This window comes from Ostrea edulis, chromosome 8, assembly GCF_947568905.1.
Source record: "Ostrea edulis chromosome 8, xbOstEdul1.1, whole genome shotgun sequence".
Lineage (NCBI taxonomy): Eukaryota > Metazoa > Mollusca > Bivalvia > Ostreida > Ostreidae > Ostrea > Ostrea edulis.
The window spans coordinates 49910538-49933691 of NC_079171.1; the positions used below are offsets into that span (position 1 = coordinate 49910538).

Sequence of the window (23154 nt, forward strand, 5' to 3'; positions counted from 1 at the left end):
TTAAATTCACTCTAGACATTTATAGTGTCTATATCATATGTAAAATTCAAATCATTAACTTGTTTTATGACCGAGATTTATTGCACTGAAAAATGAGAGAATGAATAGTCTTTCTTTGATATAACCGGAAGTTGGAGATTCAACTTCCATTGGGGTCAACAATTTTTGAGAATTAGAACGAGACCTAGTAAACCGATATATGTTTAAATTTGAAAGAAAAAAGTTTGAAATTGATGATTCATTTAATCACTTCCGGTGACGACCGGAAGTAACGGCCGACATTCTTAACCCCCTACTGCACGCCTAAAAAGAGAGATCTATTAACTTTGAAAATTTGATGACTCTATCTTTCACCGTTTCTGAAAAAAAGCTGAAGAACGAAAACAGCTAATAAGCCGTATTTGCCGACCGGAAGTGAATTTTACAAAAATATTTGACGTTACTTTAGACATCTATAGTGACTATAATATATGTAAAACTCAACTCATTAACTAGTTTCATGACCGAGATTTATGGCACTGAAAAATGAGAAAATGATTGGTCTTTTTTGATATAACCGGAAGTTGGAGATTGAACTTCCTGTGAAATCAACATTTTTGGAGAATTAGAACGAGACTTAGTAAACCGATATAGGTTTCAATTTGAAAGAAAAAAGTTTGAAATTGATGATTTATTTAATCACTTCCGGTGACGACCGGAAGTGACGGCGACAAAAAATATTACGTGCGCGCACCATGCACCATAGAGAAAATAGATCTATCATCCCTGAAAGTTTCATTCGATTATCTTTTGTGGTTTTCAAGTTTACCCCCGGACAAAGTTTCTTTCAAAAACCGGAAAATCGGACGTATCTGACGAACGGAAGTGAATTTTGAAAAAATGAAAAAAAAAAAGGCTGGAGGTACCATCGTTGTCTATAACCTGTGAAAGTTTCAGGAAAATCCATCCAACGGTCTAGGAGACAAAAAGGAAAATAATAATAATAACTAGAAACTCATTACTAGTAATGAGTAGGTCTTCCGTTTGTTCACTTCCGGTAAAGAGGTTTCTGATCCTACAAAAACCATTCAAATATATCAGAGAATGTACTTTAACAATAAATGAGAAGTGTATTATCGAATTTTTAACTCATTTCTTGTAACTTCCGGTGACGACCGGAAGTACTATTCAGATGTGACTCTTTACTGTCTATATTCCCTGAAAATTTCACGTCTCTATCCGAAGAGATCTTAACAAAAAGAAGTAGACTAAAGAAAGAAAAAGTAGTAGGTAATTACCGACCGGAAGTCAATTTTGAAAAACGAAATTGTCAAAACTCTAGAAGTTGATACTATTCTTAAGACATGTGAAAATCATATCAAACACTTCAAATATAAGCGAGATTTGTGGGGACAAAGAGACAAAAAGTAAAAAAGTATTTTATAAAGAAACCGGAAGTAGTCGTTTTGACTACCGACGGGGTCAATATTCTTTTGACATTTTGAAAGAGATTTAATAAAGTAGTATAAGTTTCAATTTAAAAGAAAAAGTCTGAAATTTACGATTATTTCCATCACTTCCGGTGACGACAGGAAGTGACGGTCGACATGCTCAACACCCTATTGCATGCTTACAAACAGAGATTGATCAGCCCTGAATATTTGATGAACCTATCTTTTACCCTTTCCAAGAAAAATGCTGGACAAAATCTCGTTTCAGAAACAGAAAATCGGCCATATTTTCCGACCGGAAGTGAATTTTGGAAAAACAAAAATAACAACAGGAATGTCATTTCATCAGACATTATTCCTGAAAAGTTCAAGAAAATTTATCCAACTATCTCTGAGAAATCACTCGAAGAAATCGGAAAATCGTCATTTTTTTTAAATACTTCCGGTATAGAGCGGAAGTGACGGACGAAAAAATTGAAAGTATGTGTACAATGGCCTAATGCTAGTTGATCAACCCTACACGTTTCAAGCGTCTATATATTTTCGTTATTGAGAAACTGAAAAAGCAAAGTTTGAATTTCTCCACCCTCTATCTCACGACCGGAAGTGAATTTTCGAAAAATCTATGTTAAATACAAGTGAAACACTTGTTTTGTAAACGAGATTTAAGGCATTAAAAAAGGAGAATTTGAAATGTTTTTCTTTAATTACCGGAAGTCGACGTTTCCACTTCTGGTGGGGTCAACGGTTTTCAATACTCCAAAAGATACCTGATAAAGTGGTATAGGTTTCGATTCAACAACTTTAATTTTTCGATTCTTCTTATCACTTCCGGTGACGACCGGAAGTGACGGCCGACATTTTGAACCCCCAACTGCACGCCTACAAAGTGAGATCTATCAACTCTGAAAATTTTGTGACTCTATCTTTTACCGTTTCTGAGAAAAACGATGGACAAAATCTCTTCTAAAAAACGGAAATTGGACATTTCTAACGACCGGAAGTGAACTTTGAAAAAATGAAAAAGACACCTGGGGGTATTTTCATTCTCTATCATCCCTGGAAATTTCAAGAAAATCCATCCAGCCATCTCTGAGAAATCGTGCCGACAAAAAAAAGGGAAAATAATAATAATAACTAGAAATGATCTCGTTGCGAGCAACGAATAGGTCTTCCGTCCAATTTCTGACGAAATAGGATCTTGACTGGGAGAATTCACTTATTGAAGAACGACTGTACATGAATGGAATGAACACCTATTTTTTTAAAAAAAACCCAGTGATAAACATATACATGTAAGACGTGATGTATCAATTACAAACAATTTCGGTTTTGTTTTATTCATTTTCGAATATCTTGGGAGTCCATAAAACGATTGAAAATTCCACACTTACCGTGTAGGAACCCACAATAAATATGTCGGTGAAAAATGCAGAGTTTTGGGACAACTTCCGGTTTCGAAGAACCAACTTCCGGTGGAAATGGTATGACATTACACTCTATTAAATAATGTTATGAGCATTAGAATTTTTTAGAAAAAAATGAAAAATTACATATTTTTAAGGTACTTCCGGTGGATGACAGAAGTGACGGCAGGAAAATTGAAACACGTATTTCACATCTACTTGTCACCATCTAACTTTCCTGAAAGTTTCAATACTCAATCTTTGATTATTCATTAGAAAACGCCTGGAGAAAAAAACAACAACGGAAATCGTAGATATTAACGAACGGAAGTGAATTTTGACGAAAAAAACACCAAATAATTCACTAAACTCTGAAGATGGATAATGTCAATTGTATATGTGAAAATCATAACAAACACTTCATTTATAAGCGAGAGATATGATAGAAAAGAAAGAACACTTTTTCGAAGTTTTTCTCTAAAAACCGAAAGTTGTTGTTTAAACTTCCGGTAATTGTAACATTTTCTGAACTCCAAAAGACACTTAATTATTTCAAGCACACATTTTGTTTGAAAAGAGTAAATTTATTTGACGTTTCTTTCGTTGACTTTCGGTGGCGGCCGGAAGTGACGGATGACAATTATAAATCTTTTTAGAAAGCTACAAGTCACCACCAATCATATCCTGAAAGTTGAAAGACTCTATTATTAACCGTTTATGAAAAAACGGCCAACCAAAATGTCATTTGAAAAACGGAAATTTGGCCCTTACTCGCGACCGGAAGTGAATTTTGAAATAGTATTAAAAGGGTTTCCCAGAGATGGATAATGTCAATAATATCTGTAAACATCGTATTAAAAAGTTGATAGATAAGCGAGATATATGAGAACAAAGAAAGACCATTTTTTCGAAGGGTTCCTCTAAAAACTGGAAGTTGTAGGTTAAACTTCCGGTAAGTCTAACATTTTCTGAAACTCCAAAAGAGACCCAATGAACCTATGCAAGTTTTGTTTCAAAAGCATAACTCTGAAATTTGACGTTTCTTTTGTTCACTTCCGGTGACGGCCGGAAGTGACGGATAGCAATGATAAACCTTTATTACAGAGCTACAGGTCACTATCTATCATTCCTGAAAGTATAAAGACTCAATCGTTAATCGTTTAGGAGAAAACGCCCGAACAAAATGTTATTTGAAAAACGAAAATTCGGCCGTAACTTGCGACCGGAAGAAAATTTTGAAATAGTATGAAAGAGTTCTACAGAGATGGATAATGTCAATAATATCTTGAAACATCGTATTAAAATGTTGATAACTAAGCGAGATATACGATGACAAAAAAAGACCATTTTTTCGAAGTTTTTCTTTTAAAACCGGAAGTTGCTGATTAAATTTCCTTAAAGTCTAACATTTTCTGAAACGCCGAAAGACACCCAATTAATCTATGCAAGTTTTGTTTCAAAATCATTAGTTTGAAATTTGACGTTTCTTTTGTTCACTTCTGGTGACGGCCGGAAGTGACGGACGGCAATGAAAATACACTATTGCACAGCTACAAGTCACCATCTATCATCCCTGAAAGTTTGAAGACTCAATTGTTAACCGTTTATTAGTAAACGCCCGGACAAAATATCATTTGAAAAACAGAAATTCGGCCGTAACTTGTGACCGGAAGTGAATTTTAAAATAGTATTACGCGGTTCTCTTAAGATGGATAATGTCAATAATATCTGTAAATATCGTATGAAAAGTTTGATACATAAACGAGATATACGAGGACAAAGAAAGACCATTTTTTCGAAGTTTTTGTCAAAAAACTGGAAGTTGTTGATTAAACTTCCGGTAAGTCTAACATTTTCTGAAACGCCGAATGATATCTAATTAATCTGTGCAAGTTTTGTTTCAAAAGCATTAGTTTGAAATTTGACGTTTCTTTTGCTCACTTCCGTTGACGGCCGGAAGTGACGGATAACAATGATAATACCCTATTGCACAGCTACAAGTCACCATCGATCATCCCTGAAAGTTTGAAGACCCAATTTTTAACCGTTTATGAGAAAACGCCCGGACAAAATGTCATTTGAAAAACTGAAATTCGACCGTAACTTGCGACCGGAAGTGATTTTGGCAAAACTAAAAAAACCTGTTCTAGAAAATCTTATTTTACATTTTTCCTCAAAGTTTCATGAAAATCTATCAAGTCGTTTTTGAGAAATCGCGTGCACAAAATCGGTAAGAAAAAGAACAATAATAATAATAATAGAGGAAAAGAAACCTAAGAATCACTATAAGGTCTTCCGTTGAGACGGAAGACCTAATAATAAACAGTAGAATCACTATAAGGTCTTCCGTCTGGAATAACCTTATTAATAATAATAATAATAATAAACAGTAGAATCACTAGAAGGTCTTCCGTTGGAAACGGAAGACCTTAATAACGAGCTATAACTGTGTTGGGATGCCAACACAAATGTCTCCGAACACCTCCCCATGTCAGAAATGGTTCTTGATGCCAGATATGCACTCAGGATCCTCAAAGAACTCTAGAAACTGAATTTGGTTGAAATCCGACGGACCTGATTTTTGGCCGCCATTTTCTTCAATGGCGGCCATTTTGAAAGATTTGAAAATTGATTGGAAAGAAAAACAGATGCTAGAAATGAATTGTGGACCCTCCATTAACCCCAGAACCCAAATGTTGTAAATATTTTAACACTTTGAAATATTTCGGTATATGGCGGCCATTTTGAAAATGGCGGCTCAAAATTTTTTTTGGATGGTGGAAATGGACTCGGGGTCACTAAATTACCCTAGAAATAGAATTTGGTTGAAATCCGACAACCTTGAGTTTTTGACGTTTTTTGGCCGACATCTTGAAACGGCGGCCATTTTGAAAATTTAAAAAGTTGATTGCACCCCTCGTAATGACCCTCTATCAGCTCACAAAGTTTGAAATCGATCAGTCGAAGCATGTTCATAAAATCGAGCGGACAAATTTCTCACTAAAGAAGAGGAAAAATAAGAAGAAAATAATAAGAATAACGAGCTATAACTGTGTTGGGATGCCAACACAAATGTCTCCGAACACCTCCCCATGTCAGAAATGCTTTTTAATGTCAGATATGCACTCAGGATTCTCAAAAAACCCTAAAAACTGAATTTGGTTGAAATCCGACGAACTTGATTTTTGACCGCCATTTTCTTCAATGGCAGCCATTTTGAAACATTTGAAAATTGATTGGAAGGAAATACTGATGCTAGAAATGAATTGTGGACCCTCCATTTACTCCAGAACCCAAATATTGTAGAGATTTTAACAGTTTGAAATATTCGGTATATGGCGGCCATTTTGAAAATGGCGGCTCAAAGAAAATTTTTGATGGTGGAAATAGACTCGGGGTGACTATATTACCCTGGAAATCTAATTTGGTTGAGATCCGACAACCTTGAGTTATTGACGTTTTTTGGAAATTTGAAAAGTTGAATGCACCCCTCCTACTGACCCCCTATCAGCTCACAAAGTTTGAAGTGGATCTGTCGAAGCACTTTCACAAAATTGGTCGGAGAAATTTCTCACTAAAGAAGAGGAAAAATAAGGAAAGAATAAGAATAATAAGAATAACTAGACACGATCTCGTTGCGAGCAACGAGTAGGTCTTCCGTCCGATTTGTTGATGCACTCGGAGTTAAAAAAAAAAAAAGAAGACAAATGAGTCCCAATTTAGTTTCCGACTTTAAGACACTTTAGATATAATCAATTTTTCATATCATAAGCTTCTGAAGCAAAGTTGCGGTGAAATTCCTTTGAAATTCGACTCTCCAGGCGAGCCATAAGGCCCGTGGGCCTATTTCTTGATGTAATTTGTTAGCCCTCTATAGACTCAACAACTTTAGTTCTATATGTCTTTACAAAATATTTACCTGTAAAAAGTTATTGAGATCGACCGATATCGACAAAAAATCGACTCTACAGGCGAGCCATTAGGACCATAGGCCTATTTCTTGATATCAATCGATAGATCACGATAAACTGAACAACTTTTGTTCAATATGTCCTTACAAAATATTTACCAGTTACAAGTTTTTGAAATCGACTGATATCGACAAAAATCGACTCTACAGGCGAGCCATGAGGCCCACAGACCCATTTTTTGATGTTGATCGATAGGTTATGACACATTGAACAACTTTTGTTCAATAATGCTTTTCAAAAAATATGTCGTTTTAAAGATATGAGGCGTCAAATATTTACGATTTTGGCCCTTAAAATCTCTAATTACGTAACATATGACCTACTTTTTGATTTGATAAGATCAAGCTCGTTGAGATGAACATTTCCACTTCTACAACTTATTATAAAATATTAATAGTTTCTGAGATATTCTCAAAAACATTTGGACCCTTCTGAACCCCTAATTTAAAGGGCCAGCCCGTTTTGCTTGATATCGTAAGAAAGGCCTTGTCATTTTAAACATTTTTTGCTCAACAAGTATTTAGAAAGTCTTTACCGTTCTCGAGTTATCTCTACAAGAAATATTTAGGGGCCAAACTGTAGCTCCCTAACGGGGCCACATAGGGAAGAAACGAAATGTACATATTGTTTAGATTATCATTCTGAACAACTTTTGTTCAATAATGCTTTTCAAAATATTTGTCGTTTTCAAGATATGAGTCGTCAATTATTTATGATTTTGGCCCTTAAAATCCCTTATTACGTAACATATGACCTACTTTTTGATTTGATAAGAACAAGCTCGTTTAGATGAACATTTCCGCTTCAATGACTTATTACAAAATATTAATAGTTTCTGAGATATTCTTATAAACCTTTGGACCCTTCTGGGCCCCTAATTTAAAGGGTCAGCCCCTTTTGCTTGATATCGTAAGAAAGGTCATGACATTTCAAACATTTTTTTGTTCAACAAGTATTTAGAAATTCTTTACCGTTCTCGAGTTATTTCTAGAAGTAATTTTTAGGGGCCAAGCTGTAGCTCCCGAACGGGGCCACATAGGGTAAAAACGAAATATGCATATTGTTCAGATCATCATTCTGAACAACTTTTGTTCTTTATTGCTTTTCAAAATATTTGTCGTTTTCGAGATACAAGGGGTAAAATTTTTATGGTTTTGGCCCTTAAAATCCCTTATTACGTAACATATGACCTAAATTTTTATATGAATAGATTTGGATTGTTGAGATGAACATTTTTTGTTCTTTGACTTATACCAAAATATTAAGGATTTTCGAGATATTTGAAAATTTTTGGCATCCATTTTTTCAGGTCCAGGCGAGCTTTTAGGCAAATCGCCTCCGGTAAAATCGAATCCCCCACAAATCTTTTAAAATGTTTACTCTATCTTGTGTAGAAATTTCAAGACTCTAGCTTCAAAACTAACGGAGGAGATGTGTGGACAACAAGGCCCTTCAAAAAGTCACTAAAAGAGAGATAACTCCTGACCGGAAGTGACGTCAAGCACGAAATTTTGCAAGCAAAGTCTCGTCACCAAAAGACATCTTTCCTGAAAATTTCGTGAAAATCGATCGAGAAATGGCTGAGAAAAACGCGTGTACTACAAAGGAAAATAATAATAATAATAATAATGAAGAAGAAGAACGCGAACAATAATAGTAAGGTCTTCCGCAGGAGACGGAAGACCTTAATAATAATAACAATGAAGAAGAACGCGAACAATAATAGTAAGGTCTTCCGCAGGAGACGGAAGACCTTAATAATAAGAAACAGTAGAATCACTATAAGGTCTTCCGTGAAGAACGGAAGACCTTAATAAACAGTAGAATCACTATAAGGTCTTCCGTCTGGAACGGAAGACCTTAATAAGAAACAGTAGAATCACTATAAGGTCTTCCGTGAAGAACGGAAGACCTTAATAATAATAATAATAAACAGTAGAATCACTATAGGAAACGGAAGACCTTAATAATAATAATAATAACTAGATACTCATAACTAGTAATGAGTAGGTCTTCCGTTAGACATCTTCCGGTAAAGAGCTTTCTATTCCTACAAAAAGCATTTAAATGTATCAGAAAACGTGCCTTAACAATGAATGAGAAATGTATTATCGAATTTTTTACTCCTTTCTCATAACTTCCGGTGACGACCGGAAGTTCTATTCAGATGCGTTTTCCTATAAATGACAGCGACTCTTTACTGTCTATATTCCCTGAATATTTCACGTCTCTATCTGAAAAAGTTTTCAACAAAAAGAAGTAGACTAAAGAAAGAAAAAGTAGTAGGTTACTACCGACCGGAAGTCAATTTTGTAAAACAAAATTATCAAAACTTTAGAAGTTGATACTTTTATTAAGACATGTGAAAATCATATGAAAGACTTCAAATATAAGCGAGATTTTTGGGGACAAAGAGACGAAAAGTAAAAAAGTATTTTATCAAGAAACCGGAAGTAGTCGTTTTGACTACCGACAGAGTCAATATTCTTTTGACACTTTGAAAGATAGTTAATAAACTAGTATAGGTTTCAATTTAAAGGAAAAAGTTTGAAATTTGCGATTCTTTCCATCACTTCCGGTGACGACAGGAAGTGACGGTCGACATGTTCAACCCCCTACCGCACGCTTACAAACGGAGATTGATCATCCCTGAATATTTGATGAACCTATACTTGACCTTTTCCAAGAAAAATGCTGGATAAAATTCCTTTTGAGAAACAGAAAATCGGCCCTATTTTCCGACCGGAAGTGAATTTTGTAAAAACAAAAATAATTATAGCAAGGTCATTTCATAAGACATTATTCTTGAAAATTTCAGCCATCTCTGAGAAATCACTCGAACAAAATCGGAAAATCGACATTTTTTCAAGTACTTCCGGTATAGACCGGAAGTGACGGACAAAATAATTGAATGTATGTGTACAATGGACTAATGTTAGTTGATCAACTCTACAAGTTTCAAGCGTCTATCTATATTCATTATTGAGAAACTGAAAAAACAAGGTTTGAATATGTCCACCATATATCTCGCGACCGGAAGTGAATTTTTAAAAAATATTTGAATTAATTTAGACATTTATAGTGTCTATAAAATATGTAAAATTCAATTCTTTAACTTGTTTTATGACCGAGAATTATGGCACTGAAAAATGAGAGAATGAATAGTCTTTCTTTGATATAACCGGAAGTTGAAGATTCAACTTCCGGTGGGGTCAACATTTTTTTGAGAATAAGAACCAGACCTAGTAAACCGATATAGGTTTCAGTTTGAAAGAAAAAAAATTTGAAATATATGATTCATTTAATCACTTCCGTTGACGACCGGAAGTGACGGCCGACACTCTTAACCCCGTACTGCACGCCTACAAAGTGAGATCTATTAACTCTGAAAATTTGGTGACTCTATCTTTTACCGTTTCTGAGAAAAACACTGGACAAGATATCTTGTAAAAAGACGAAAATTGGACATATCTTGCGACCGGAAGTGAATTTTGAAAAAATGAAAAAAATGCCTGGAGGTACCATCATTCTCAATAATCTGTGAAAGTTTCAGGAAAATCCATCCAACGGTCTTGGAGACGAAAGGGAAAAAAATAATAATAACTAGAAATGATCTCGTTGCTAGCAACGAATAGGTCTTCCGTCCACTTTCTGACGAGATAGGATGTAAGTCTAACATGTTCTGAAACTCCGAAAGAGACTTAATCATTCCATGGACGTAAAAAGTTGATAGATAAGTGAGATATGCAAAGACAAAGAAATATCAATTTTTCGAAGTTTTTCTCTAAAAACCGGAAGTTGTTGGTTAAACTTCCGGTAAATGTAACATTTTTTGAAACACCGAAAGAGACCGAATTAATCTGTGCAAGTTTTATTTCAAAAGCATAATTTTGAAATTTGACGTTTCTTTTATTTACTTCCGGTGACGGACGGAAGTGACGGATGGAAATGATAAACATTATTACAGAGCTACAAGTCACCATCTATCATCCCTAAAAGTTTGAAGACTCAATCTTTAACCGTTTATGAGAAAACGCCCAGACAAAATGTCATTTGAAAAACTGAAATTCGGCCGTAACTTGCGACCGGAAGTGAATTTTGAAAAAGGATTAAAGGGTACTCCAGAGTTGGATAATGTAAAAAATATCTTTAAATATCTTAGTAAAAAGTTGATAGATAAGTGAGATATGCGAAGACAAAGAAATATCAATTTTTCGAAGTTTTTCTCTAAAAACCGGAAGTTGTTGGTTAAACTTCCGGTAAGTGTAACATTTTTGAAACACCGAAAGAGACCGAATTAATCTGTGCAAGTGTTATTTCAAAAGCATAATTTTGAAATTTGAAGTTTCTTTTATTCACTTCCGGTGACGGACGGAAGTGACGGATGGCAATGATAAACGTTATTACAGAGCTACAAGTCACCATATATCATCCCTAAAAGTTTGAAGACTCAATCTTTAACCGTTTATGAGAAAACATATATACATCACCGGAAAGACTGAATTATTCAAAAAATCCAATATGATCAAAAACATAACATTCTGTGTTATATTTAGGACGACAATGTTTTTACTTTGTGTACATGCCCTGGTTCACACGCGATGGTTCCTCGAGGCGGTTACGTAATTGTAAACAAAATTTTTGAACCCTGTCAACCACTATTTCGAACGCTGTAATCAAAAAACGATGTGCACAACTACAATGTTCCTACTTTTAATTTTCAATGCATCTTCTGCTCAAGCTTATACAGTCTCGGAGCCTTTGTCTGGAAACCAAAGCACTTAAACTTTCATTCAAAGGGGAATAACTCGTGAACAGAAGGGAATTTCTGAAATGTACATGCTTTTAAAATTGTTCTTTAAAGTTTTTAAACCCTGAAAATTTGAGCAAAATCCATGCAGAAATGAGTGAGATATGAAGCTTCAAAGTTAGCGTTTAGTAAAAAGGAAAACAAAGGAAGAATAATAAGAATAATCTTAACCAGCACAATCAATAGAATGTCTTCCGTTGTTATGGAAGACCTTAATGAAACTCTAATACACAATGTAATACTCTACAATCTTAAACATAGTAATCACAAAATATTATTATTTTTACATACAGTGGTAGTTATCGGACGTATATACAAGCGTGATTTAAGAAAAAGTGTGATCTTCGAGAAATATGCGACATTATTACGTAAAATTTTCAGTGTACCAAAGTTCACATTGGCATTCATATCCATGTATATAGGGAAGGATATTCGATTTCAGAGTATAGATCATTTTAGATATACCCTGATCGGGATAAATCCCCAACCAGGAAGTAGTTAAAAAATTCTACTCACATGGAATGGTTCTCCAGATCCCTTGAAAATCTTTCCTCTTTCATATTATTCGCTTTCCTGGACAATTTCTTTAGAATAGCAGAGGAGATTAAACCAGTCACTGATATAAAATAGAAATTATGGAACTTAACCATGATATAGAATTCAAATTGATGCAATCGCCGATGGCAAAATAGAAATTGATATATATATATATATATATATATATATATATATATAATTTCTTTAATCTTAAGGCAGTAAACCCTGTTTTGTTTATTTTGCACATTTTTATCCAATCAATTCTTTTGTAATCAATGGTTTTACACGTACGCATACACGTACTCTTCATTAAACGTAACATTACATTGGATGCGTGTACTTGTAAAGATACTTCAGTATGTACACGCAGACGCACACGGTCAATTGCTCAACCTCTCTTAAACAAACATAAGAAGAACTAGAGCAAAGCTCGTTGCAAAGCAACGAGAGGTCTTCCGTCGGAGCTGTGTGACATAAAAACCTTGAACTTGACCATATGTCCTTGGGTCAGGTCCTAATGCAGCCTCAATTAACATGAAAATCTGTTGTAAGTATGAAATCTAAATGTTTCTTCATTACAGCATATGGTCAGGACAGGGTTTGTATTTTCAAAAAAGTGAACTTGACAATATGAGCATGGGTCAAGGCCAGGACACTTTCTTTGATCATATGGAAACTTTTCTTTCAGTATTAATTAAAATTTGCCATTAGTTAGATCTATTAAGACTCTAATCAATTTTTAACTTTTAGACCTTTAGAAATGGTGCAAATGACCTTACATCAAGATTATTTATGTTATTGTCATTAATAATCTTTATGTGAAGATTGAGCTTACGGTGTATTTTTAAAAGTTGCGGTCTGGGCACATTTGCACGGATAGGCGGACTTGGTGATATCTTAAACTTTGTTTGCTGGAACTATGATTAGTGTTCGGTGATATTGCTATCTGTTCTTCCGGCTCGAAGAGACAGTCTCTTTTGTTAGATTGTCAGATATTAATGGGAAGGTTTTATGAAAAGTAGTGTTGCCCCTCGAACTTTGATAAGCAACAATTGCTTTTTTTTTCTCATTGAGTTCATCCCAGTGATTATATGATCTATTGTATATGTTTTACGTCCTATACAGGTCTTTGAAAATGTCGACATCTTTGTTGTTGAACTGCTCTGGCCTTGAATCTCGAAGCCCAGGAAGCAGGTTTTTTGAATTACTATAAATTAAAGTAATACATGTATGCAATTCAGAATATGTGTTCAAATTTTCATGTTTCAACAGGAAAATATGATTAATCAATTCTTTAATAAGTAAATCTTAATAAGTTTTTTTCATATATAAAATGATGTATCAATTTAAAGTCCTATCTCAATTTTTATTTCTAAAAAATCTAAATCCAAACCTTCCATTGACCGGCAAGTGTATTCATTTTCAACACCGAAATGAACGCGCAAAGACATTTTCATCAGCGTACTATCATTATAAGAGTCACGAGTCAAGTCCGTAGAAAGCAATATAGTTAGAGGCAGGCAAGCAAACAGAAAATCCTCAATAGGTAAAAACAAAAGAGGTAGACATAAGGCAGATTGAAAGCAGGCACGTAACATCGTTTTTGAAAGTGGGGGGGGGGGGGGCGGCCAGAAAAAAAAATTCCACTTACCAAAAAATCTTTAACAAGCAAAAAAAAAAAAAAAAAAAAAAAAAAAGAATAAAACGGACAATTTCCCAAAGTCAAAAATCCTATTTCGGGGGGGTGGGGGGTGGGGGGTGGGGTGGGGTGGGGTAGGTTCCAACTTTTCTGTACACCAAAAAATTTGTTCTTTACATAACATTAGCGCATTTCACTACAAAAGTGGGGGGGGGGGGCAACAGGCCTTCAAATGACCATTTTCATAGTAAATTAACAGTAAAACGTTAGGTTTCCTGCCCCCCCCCCCCCCCGGGTTTTACGTCCCTGGAAAGGGCATGACCGTAAATTAACGATCTGTATTGTATACTGTCAAGCATATGTTGGCAAAAATATTGGAGGGTGGGAACTGGAACTTCCTGTCCTTCCACCAATCATTTGAAAAATCCGATTTTATTAAAAACATAATTTTCTGTAAATCGTTGTGTTTGCAAATTACATTAAAACGGTAATGTTTTTGTGTGTACATGTATTGCCGCTGATCGCTGGTACACATACGATGGCTCCGAACTCGGGCAATCGAGCCATGGGTTACGTAATTGTAAACAAGAACAAACCCCGGTGTGTATGTAAAATGCTTGCAGTTAATGACTGAATGAAATGAGACTGATTCGATGTGGATTTCTGATGATTTTCTATACATGTTTAGAGTTGGTATAATCATGATAAGAACCCGTGATTTAAAAAATAAAGTTTATAAATTATTTGTTATGCTTACAAAAAGGATCCATTTTTTCACTTTGTAGAGAATGCAGAAAGCTTGTGTATCAACTGGCTAAAGTAGAGTTAAATCACTGATTGCTTGTCCACATGTGATGAATCTCCAAAATTAAACACAATAAGACGCTTGAGATGTATATATATGTTTGGGGCGCTCTTGCCTTTTTCATTTCACTTATAAAAACCGCATCTACTTGCACGCATGATTGTATTTAGATGAAATGAAATGAACCGACAAATAAATCCTTCTGTATGCAGACAATTATAAGTTAATAAAACTTAAAACTACTTCATTTTATTTAGTACGATTTTTTCTGACAATTAGAAACGTCACATACCCTTACCGTAAACTTATTGTGAGGAAAATGACAACCCGATAAATAATCAGGAAAATTGTGTAGGTTTTTTTAAATGTATGTATAACTTGACACAAATATTATGAGGTCCATTGATCACTAACTCGAAATGTTTGCGGTAGCATCTTTACAATTACTTTATAATTGAAATAAAACATAATATAATTGTTAATTAAGTATGATATAATGTAAAAGGATTCAAAATGATTTCAAACATAATTTTCCAGTAATTGATGTGTTTATTTATGCGATGGACGAAAGCCGAGTTAGCTTCGATGTTTTTGTTTTGATTATGCAAGCTTGTCACTCTGGCCACCTGCGAGCGAGGCGAGAGTTGGGTTACATAACTGTATAAACAACGCTGACCGTGAAGAATGTAAACAGCTTGCAGTTATTGACCATGATTTATTATACGTTTGAACGTTTTATTTTTATGTATATTACTTATTTTAATTCTAATATGAAACAAATAAAAGATAATTTATCTCTCTCCTTTTGTTGTTGTTGAAGGTTTGTTTATGTTAAAACGAAAGAAAAAGAGAAATGTATCACTAAATAATTTGTATTTGAACCACAGAGCATGTTAAAAACCTTATTTAAAATGAATATTAGTATCTATTGTAGTCAGGTATGTTATTTTTAGCAAGTTTATTACAGTTATACGCATGAAGAGTTCTCGCTCACTTGCCAAATGAAAATGGCTACTTGTTTACGGGTATAGCTTTTTACTCTAATATAACACAAGATTCGAACAAAATAACAATTTCATGAGATAAATAAGATGTTAAAGAACAACTTTTCCATCGGAAGCCATATCGAATTCTTTGCTGTTTTTGAGCTATAAAGCGAAAACTTTTAGGGGCTGTAGATCCCTAATTTAAGGGGCCAGCCCCTTTTTACTGGTGTCAAATAAAAGCTCTTGAAATTCTACACAACTTTTATTATACATGTCTTAACAAAATATTTTTAGTTTAAAAGATACAAAGGAAATTATGTGCAAATTTTCGCTCTTTCAGGCGTCCTGATTTTTGACCCCTCTCTATCGCCATTTTAAATGGCGAAATCAAAAAACGAAATATGATGTGCACAACTACAATGCTTCTACTTTACCAATTCAGTGTTTTCTCTGCTCCAATTATTATAGTCTCGGAGCCTTTATCTGGAAACCAAAGCCCCTAAAATTTCACTAAAAGGGAAATAACTCGCAAGCGGAAGAGAATATCCAAAATGTTTAAAAGTATTTTGAAAGTCTTTAGTAAAATGTATTAAAGCTGAAAATTTGAGCAAAATCGGTTGAGGAATGAGCGAGATATGAAGCTTCAAAGTTAGCGTCTAGGAAAAAAAAAGAATAATAAGAATAATCTTAACCAGCACAATAAGTAGAAGGTCTTCCGTTGCTACGGAAGACCTTAAATATGTGTTTTTAATCCCCATAACCCTTTTACGTTATTGCCCACGATGTAAATCATTTGGAATATCCCTCTAGAAAATAATTAGACTGTTATTTATTTCAAATGACGAACTAACATGTCATGCAAAGGATTAACTCAGACATTTTATTAATATCTCTCTCTCTCTCTCTCTCTCTCTCTCTCTCTCTCTCTCTAGATATATATATATATATATATATATATATATATATATATATATATATGTGTGTGTGTGTGTGTGTGTGTGTAGGTTCCGAAGGAACTGCTGAACTTTATTCTTAGAATTTGTTTGATGTTTATTTGTATTAAAATTGTTAGACCTGTCCTTAAGTGTTCAAGGGTTCTCATTTGTAACAATTTGACTGATACCAACTTGCTAATACCTGTAAAGTACTTGGCACCTGTAAAATATCTGGCAACAGAACATGATGATTGTACATACTTACACAAGTGGTTTTCACTTCTCAGCCAACAAATTTCTGCCAAGTCCGTTCTGTTGGCAAACAGTGACCAAAGAAGGATATCTGATATATCAACATTTTCACCGGAGTTGTCATTTGGTTTGGCGTTGTTTCCTTTCTCTTTAAGGTAGTGTAGACGATGAATGCAATGCAAGCGAATGAAAATTCAGTTTCAATAAGAATTTTAGTAAAGCTGACGGATGGTCCCCGAAATACATCTAACAAATGAACTATTTCATTAAAGGAATGACTCGCGAAATGATCAATAACTGTTGAAATATTGAGAAAATAAAGGTGTTTCTTTCACGAAAGGTGAAGATCAAGCTCATAACTCCTATTAGCAATACCAAATTAAGAGTTGGGCAAACACGGGCCCCTGGATATACCAGAGGTGTCATCTGATGTCTAAGCGGAGTAAGCATCCCCTGTCGACTGGTCACACCAGGCGTGAAACCAATATCTTGATCAAGTGAACGGACTTATTCGTAGTCAACATCAGTGGGCCAAGAAGGCCTAACAATCGATAGAAATAATTAAGGCACCATTTGACCCAATGAAACGTTGTATTGGAAAACTAGAATGTTATAACGACCATAGGATGCGCAAAGTACTAATTTAAAATTAGACTATTGAAACCTCCGTACCACCATCTTGTTTGTTAGTAGCATGCCTCGATTTGAGAACTGAGCCTACGCAGAACAAGCTTTTGTGTATCGAATCAGTTGAACGATAAAGCACCATATGCTGGTGATATTGGAATGTTGCTTCAAAAATATGGGAAGTTGACGATAGAGAAGCTGAAATCATCCAGTTTATACATAAGAAATATACAGTAAAACTCTGATATAGCGAATTTCTGCGGATATTCTATAAAAAATCGTTATAAGCGTAACTCACTATACGTTTATAGCGAATTCATAATTCAAATATAGCGAATTCGTTATAAAGCTGATTTGTTCTACATATATATCAGTTGTACAAGAAAGCGGCAATTGATATTCTTGCGTTTGTATTGTCTCTAAGAGAACTTAAGCCTATATATTTTCGAGAAGAAATATTTTTATACAAAAAATATACACATTATTTATATATGATAATTTATCTTGATTGATTATTAAGTCATGCAAGAACATGTCGAGAGAAAAAATGTTAACAAAAGTATGCGCAATACATATATGTACAAACAGTCCATTGCAGTTGTCATTTACTTGTTGCTTTACACAAATAAAGGAGTGTACGATAAAATAAATGCAATCAAATTTCAAATTTGATTAGCGAAAATAGTAAACAATACCGACAATATATTTGCTAAATGTATGTGTAAGTATTGTTTTGCGTTAACAACCTTTTTTTTTTTTAAAAAAATACAAACAGAAATTTCGTAATAAGTGTGGATCCTTTATGGCAATGAAACACCAGTTTTAGAAATCGCAAGTTTAAAATAAAAAAAAAATAAATTCGTTGTAAAAGGTGATTTATGCGTTCTTTTTTAATTCAAGGGGAATAGGAATTTACTTCGTTATATCCGTAAATTTGCTATATCCGTGATCGTTATAGACGCAGAATTTTATATAGAATATATAACGAATTTGCCGGTGAAATCGATTTCACTTCGCTCTAGCCGTAATTTCGCTATATCCGTGTTCGCTATATTCGAGTTTTACTGTATTGTGTGACGTTCATCTTAAAAATTGAGGCATTTTCCCCTCAGATAAGGAATATGTTCTGATTGAACTTGACATTTCCAAATTTATTTTAAGAAATCTTTGTCCGATTGATTAATAATTGTTGAAATATTTCTTAAATTAAGGTGTTTTTTTTCTCAATACATGGTATATGTTCTGAGTAACTTTGACCTTTGCAAAATGACATTTAATAGCCTTTGTCTGAAATATATTTATATCTTACTTTTTGATGTGATATATGATTAATACTTGTTCAAAAACTGACGGCAGAAATAACTTTTTTATTTATATAAGGTAGATATTCCAAGTGACCTTAAATTTCTCCATAAGCTCCTGTCTCAAGGAATATTTGTGATTACTTACGATCAATTTTTCATGCAAGATTTATGGTATCAAAACTGTTAAAATAGGGAATTTTCATATGTTCTGAGTGACCTTGACATTTTCAAAATAACCTTGAAGGACTTTGGCCCAAACGTCATTGTCTTAGGAAGAATTTGTAATCAATGATATCTGTTTCTGATTTTAAAAAGTTTGGGAGATATGAGATCGGAGGGATGTAATGATCGACGGAAGGACGGAGAGATATGACGGTGAGTATTTGTTATTCCGATCTTTTTTGAGGAGCATAACAATATAACGAGAAATATAGTTATGTAAACGACTACGATAATTCGATGAATAGAACAAGAGGCCCTTGGACCGCATCACTCATCTGAGTAACTATGGTTTATACACCCTATATATTCGCATATAAAACCTTGACATCCTTCCTTTTCCATAATCTTCACAAACTTAAAGCCACACTGCATCAGGATGATTTTTTAAAAAATATTTTCGCTCTCGACGATCCCATTTTGTGCCCCCAACCTACCACCAGGGTCATGATTTTGAAATCTTGAATGAGGTTAGATCATAATTTTACAAACTTGAATATTCACTATGTCAGAGAGCTGGCATGTATAACTTTTCTTTCCAAATGTTTCTTTAGAAGATTTCTTTACGGAAAAGTTATATATACCAAATAAACAATATAGATTTGATCAACTGCGGTTTGTAATGTTGCTATTTGTACATATTTTGCCTATTTTTTCAGACTTTGTGTATACATATTTGAAATCAGAGAAGCTCGATTTCCTTGAAGCAAGTGTTCTCAAATTTATTTTAGAGATAAACAAATGATGAGAAAGTGTAGATATAAACCTTAAAAGGTTATATTTTCGTACTTATATTGTGGAATAAACGGAATTTTTGTGCAGATAATTGTCAAATGGCAAATCGTTTCGTGTTATTAACACATTTCATATTCAATCAGAAAGAATAATCATCTTAATTATACATATACAATGACATGTCTTCTTACCATCATACTTCAGCAGTTTACGACATAATTTTCTAGCGGATGTTCCTACTTCCGATCCCAGGTTAACCGTATTAGGACCATTCTCATCTCCCTTCCTTTTGGCTCCCTTTATGGGGAACATTTCCGTTGCTAATTTTTCATCAATTAGCTGAAATAAGAATTCGTTGCTGAATATCATTGCAGAAATATACAATGTAAGATCGCATTGATAACTTTCATTCCTATATCGATTCGTTATATACCTGCGAGCTCGAAATAAAGGACACCACATAATCGTCCACTTCTGCTTCATACTTATATATTTTATTGAAAGTAGACATTAACGACAAACTAACAACTCAGCTTTATGTCAAACGAAATGATTTCGATTTCTCCATTGTCAACACCCCATATTTTTGTAGCAATATTCTATTATCACCTGCATATAGTCCAGTCATTATACGCCAGATTGTGCCGAACCTAGAACTAATTGCAACAGAAATGTCTTTATGTTCGTTGGATAGCTTACAGTGTCCTTAATGCTATATTAAAAATCGCCATCAATTGAAATTTGCATTATATAGATTTTTGGGGTAAAAATCACGGATTTCGAAGAAAAATCGCAAGAAGCTGGAAATCATAGATACAAAGCTTTAGTCTGAAAAATAGACCATTTTAGTTATTTGAAAGGATTTGAAAATTAAATACTGCATCATAAGGAACAAATTTTAAATTTCTAGTACCATGCATACGTACTTTTGGGGAGAAAAACGTAGTTTTTGGTGAAAAGTAGACAAAAATATGATTTCCAACAGCTAAGATTGATAATTAACTCTCTGGTGCTTTGTTCTTGCCGCTCGCGTGTTTGTATTTTCTTTTCTTCTCTGGATTTTTTTTTTGTTTGGTTTCAAAATTATTACTATATCAAACATTGACAAATGAACAACCAAATTGACTTCATCATTTAATGTATTAATAATGTTCCGCCAGTCATTGCATGCCTGTATTAATATTTCATATTTGTTCTACATGTATTCAAGGATGTTCGCTATTGAATATGGAAGTCGTATAAAAATGATACATATGTATGGTACAAATGTGTCTACTAGGCATTGCATTTTACATCATTGCACTCAAACTTCAACGTGTATACAGTTGTTGTATAAGACCTGTGCAAGTTGTTGTGCACACCTACAAGTTCAGAATATCCTAGATAAAAGTACACCATTATACCCAACAATAGCCTACCTATAACATGTTCAACAGACTAGAAACTGCCCAGATAAGTGCTTTTATATACAAGTTTTAGATTTACACCACATGATTGTAACAGTTCTGAGTTCGTGGGTACAAGTACACGTGTATACATTTCAGGCTATGCTTACTGCAGTTACTGTCACGATTTTTGGTCTACAGTGAAAACACAGCTGCATGCAATGTTTTCTGATATATTTATGCGTTTCTAATCTTTGTTCATGATGTATGATACAAATATCCACAATCTCCTTGGTCAATAAGTAATAACAGACTACTACGCGTCAGGAATCTGAGAGGTGCAAATTAAACAAAATGTACCCGAAGAAATATGAAATATGTATACACTTCGCTTTAGTTATGCTGCTTTTCACGAGACTGTTGATATTTTAATCGTTTGTGTCGCAATTAGCCCACTTGATCGCAAGAGAAAAAATAATTTACACTGATTTGAAATATTTTTTCCCATTGTTTCTGGTGTGGTCTAGTCGCATATTTTCATTCAACTTCATATAGTTGCTTCAACTATATATGCTTTTAGAAATCGTCTATGGAAATCTGAATGAAGAAAGACATTCTGATTGATGACCAGAATTTATGACCATGATATACAGAAGTCTAAAATCTAAATATGAGCTGGGCCAACATATGAAGTTTATAATGTATATATAGGTCAAGAGCAGGGTGTTGGCATACATTGTCGATGGTGTAGAAGCTGTGTATGACGATATTTTCGACCCGAATCACCATTAAGATATTTATCTTTAAAGATAAAATTCAATGTTCATAATACTTCCATTGCCTCTTAATCTGCTGTTAAGGCAGCAATTTATCATTCTGATTTCTTTTGTATCCATAATAATAGCAACACAGGGAAAAGAATTACCCATCTCTTTACCGAGGAACTGTGAAATTTAAATGAAACAAATAACCTCCTCATGTGAGATATATGATCATCTGAGCAGTTAGTCAGTAAATGATTTCACGGTTCATTGACTTCATCTAATTTACAGTACGAACTAGGAATTATATTTTCTGACTTCCCACTGAAGTCAACAAAGCTTATGTAATGCGATTAATCGGACGGGCTTACCAAACTTTTCTGACACATGAATTAGGTTTATATAAACAAAGTTTTCTGTAATTACTACGTTTGACATTGGAAACATTCTTTACCTCGTAATGAGCTTCATGAGTTTGCCGTCTACTATACCTCACTATAGAATAAAACGGGAAGTTTTGAAAACCGTCTATCATGTTGAGATACAATTTAGATATATACCTATATTTATCGACTAGTAAGTATGGTCATTTATGCTAGGTTGAAAAGACACTTTTGAGTACATTTATTGAAAATGAAAACACTGAAACAGCAAATATTCATACCGGCAAAATATTGACAGTATGCAAGCCACATGGGAGGTGTCTGGGAAAGACAAATCCGTTCTGTAAGAAATGTGCCATCTTCTTTGATGGAACACTGCGGATCTCAGTGGCGTAATACGTACTAGCATATGAATACTTGACATTATGCGAGAAAATTTATTGTGCGAACAGTTGATTATGCAAATGATTTTTGTTGAAATTTATTATCTAAATGTGGGGAGCCATGTTACTGCAGTAACAAGTTTGTTTATCCTACGTGAAATATTTCATGAACGAATTAGCTATGAGTCTGCGACTCTTCTGTTGTGAGAGGTAAATTTGCGAGAAATACATTGAGCAGGTGTTTTGGTGTGTTCACGACTGTGCGTGCGAATATGGGCGCAAGGAAGTATGTGTATTATTTACATGTGGAATTGCTAACTACTAGTATTTGTAAATTTGATATGAACCGTTTTTGATACAAATTAAGGCAAACATTTATTTTGTTACAGTTTCACATGGAATTTATGAAGTCATGGAAGTTAGAAATGTAGATGTGTGCGAAATTATATGTGCGTGACTGTATGCATTGCGTAAACACAACAGATGAATAAACTATTTTTTAAATACTGGAACACATCAGAATACTACCCGTCACAACATTCTTTAAACAGAGATTTAATTGTCAGTCTATTTTGGCATGTTTCGG

General features: G+C 34.1%; 1 protein-coding gene across 5 annotated transcripts in view; it reads right to left on the minus strand.

The window, feature by feature from the left end:
• The window catches only part of LOC125661866 (transient receptor potential cation channel subfamily M member 2-like), a 113387-nt gene that overhangs the window by 63364 nt on the left and 26869 nt on the right, over window positions 1-23154 (minus strand). For all 5 annotated transcript variants that reach the window (XM_056146381.1, XM_056146382.1, XM_056146380.1 and 2 more), the window contains 3 exons: window positions 19848-19995; window positions 16785-16919; window positions 12134-12233 (listed from right to left, as the gene is read on the minus strand). In XM_056146381.1, the coding sequence (XP_056002356.1) occupies window positions 12134-12233; window positions 16785-16919; window positions 19848-19995 (383 nt within the window). The remainder of the gene's footprint in view (window positions 1-12133; window positions 12234-16784; window positions 16920-19847; window positions 19996-23154) is intronic.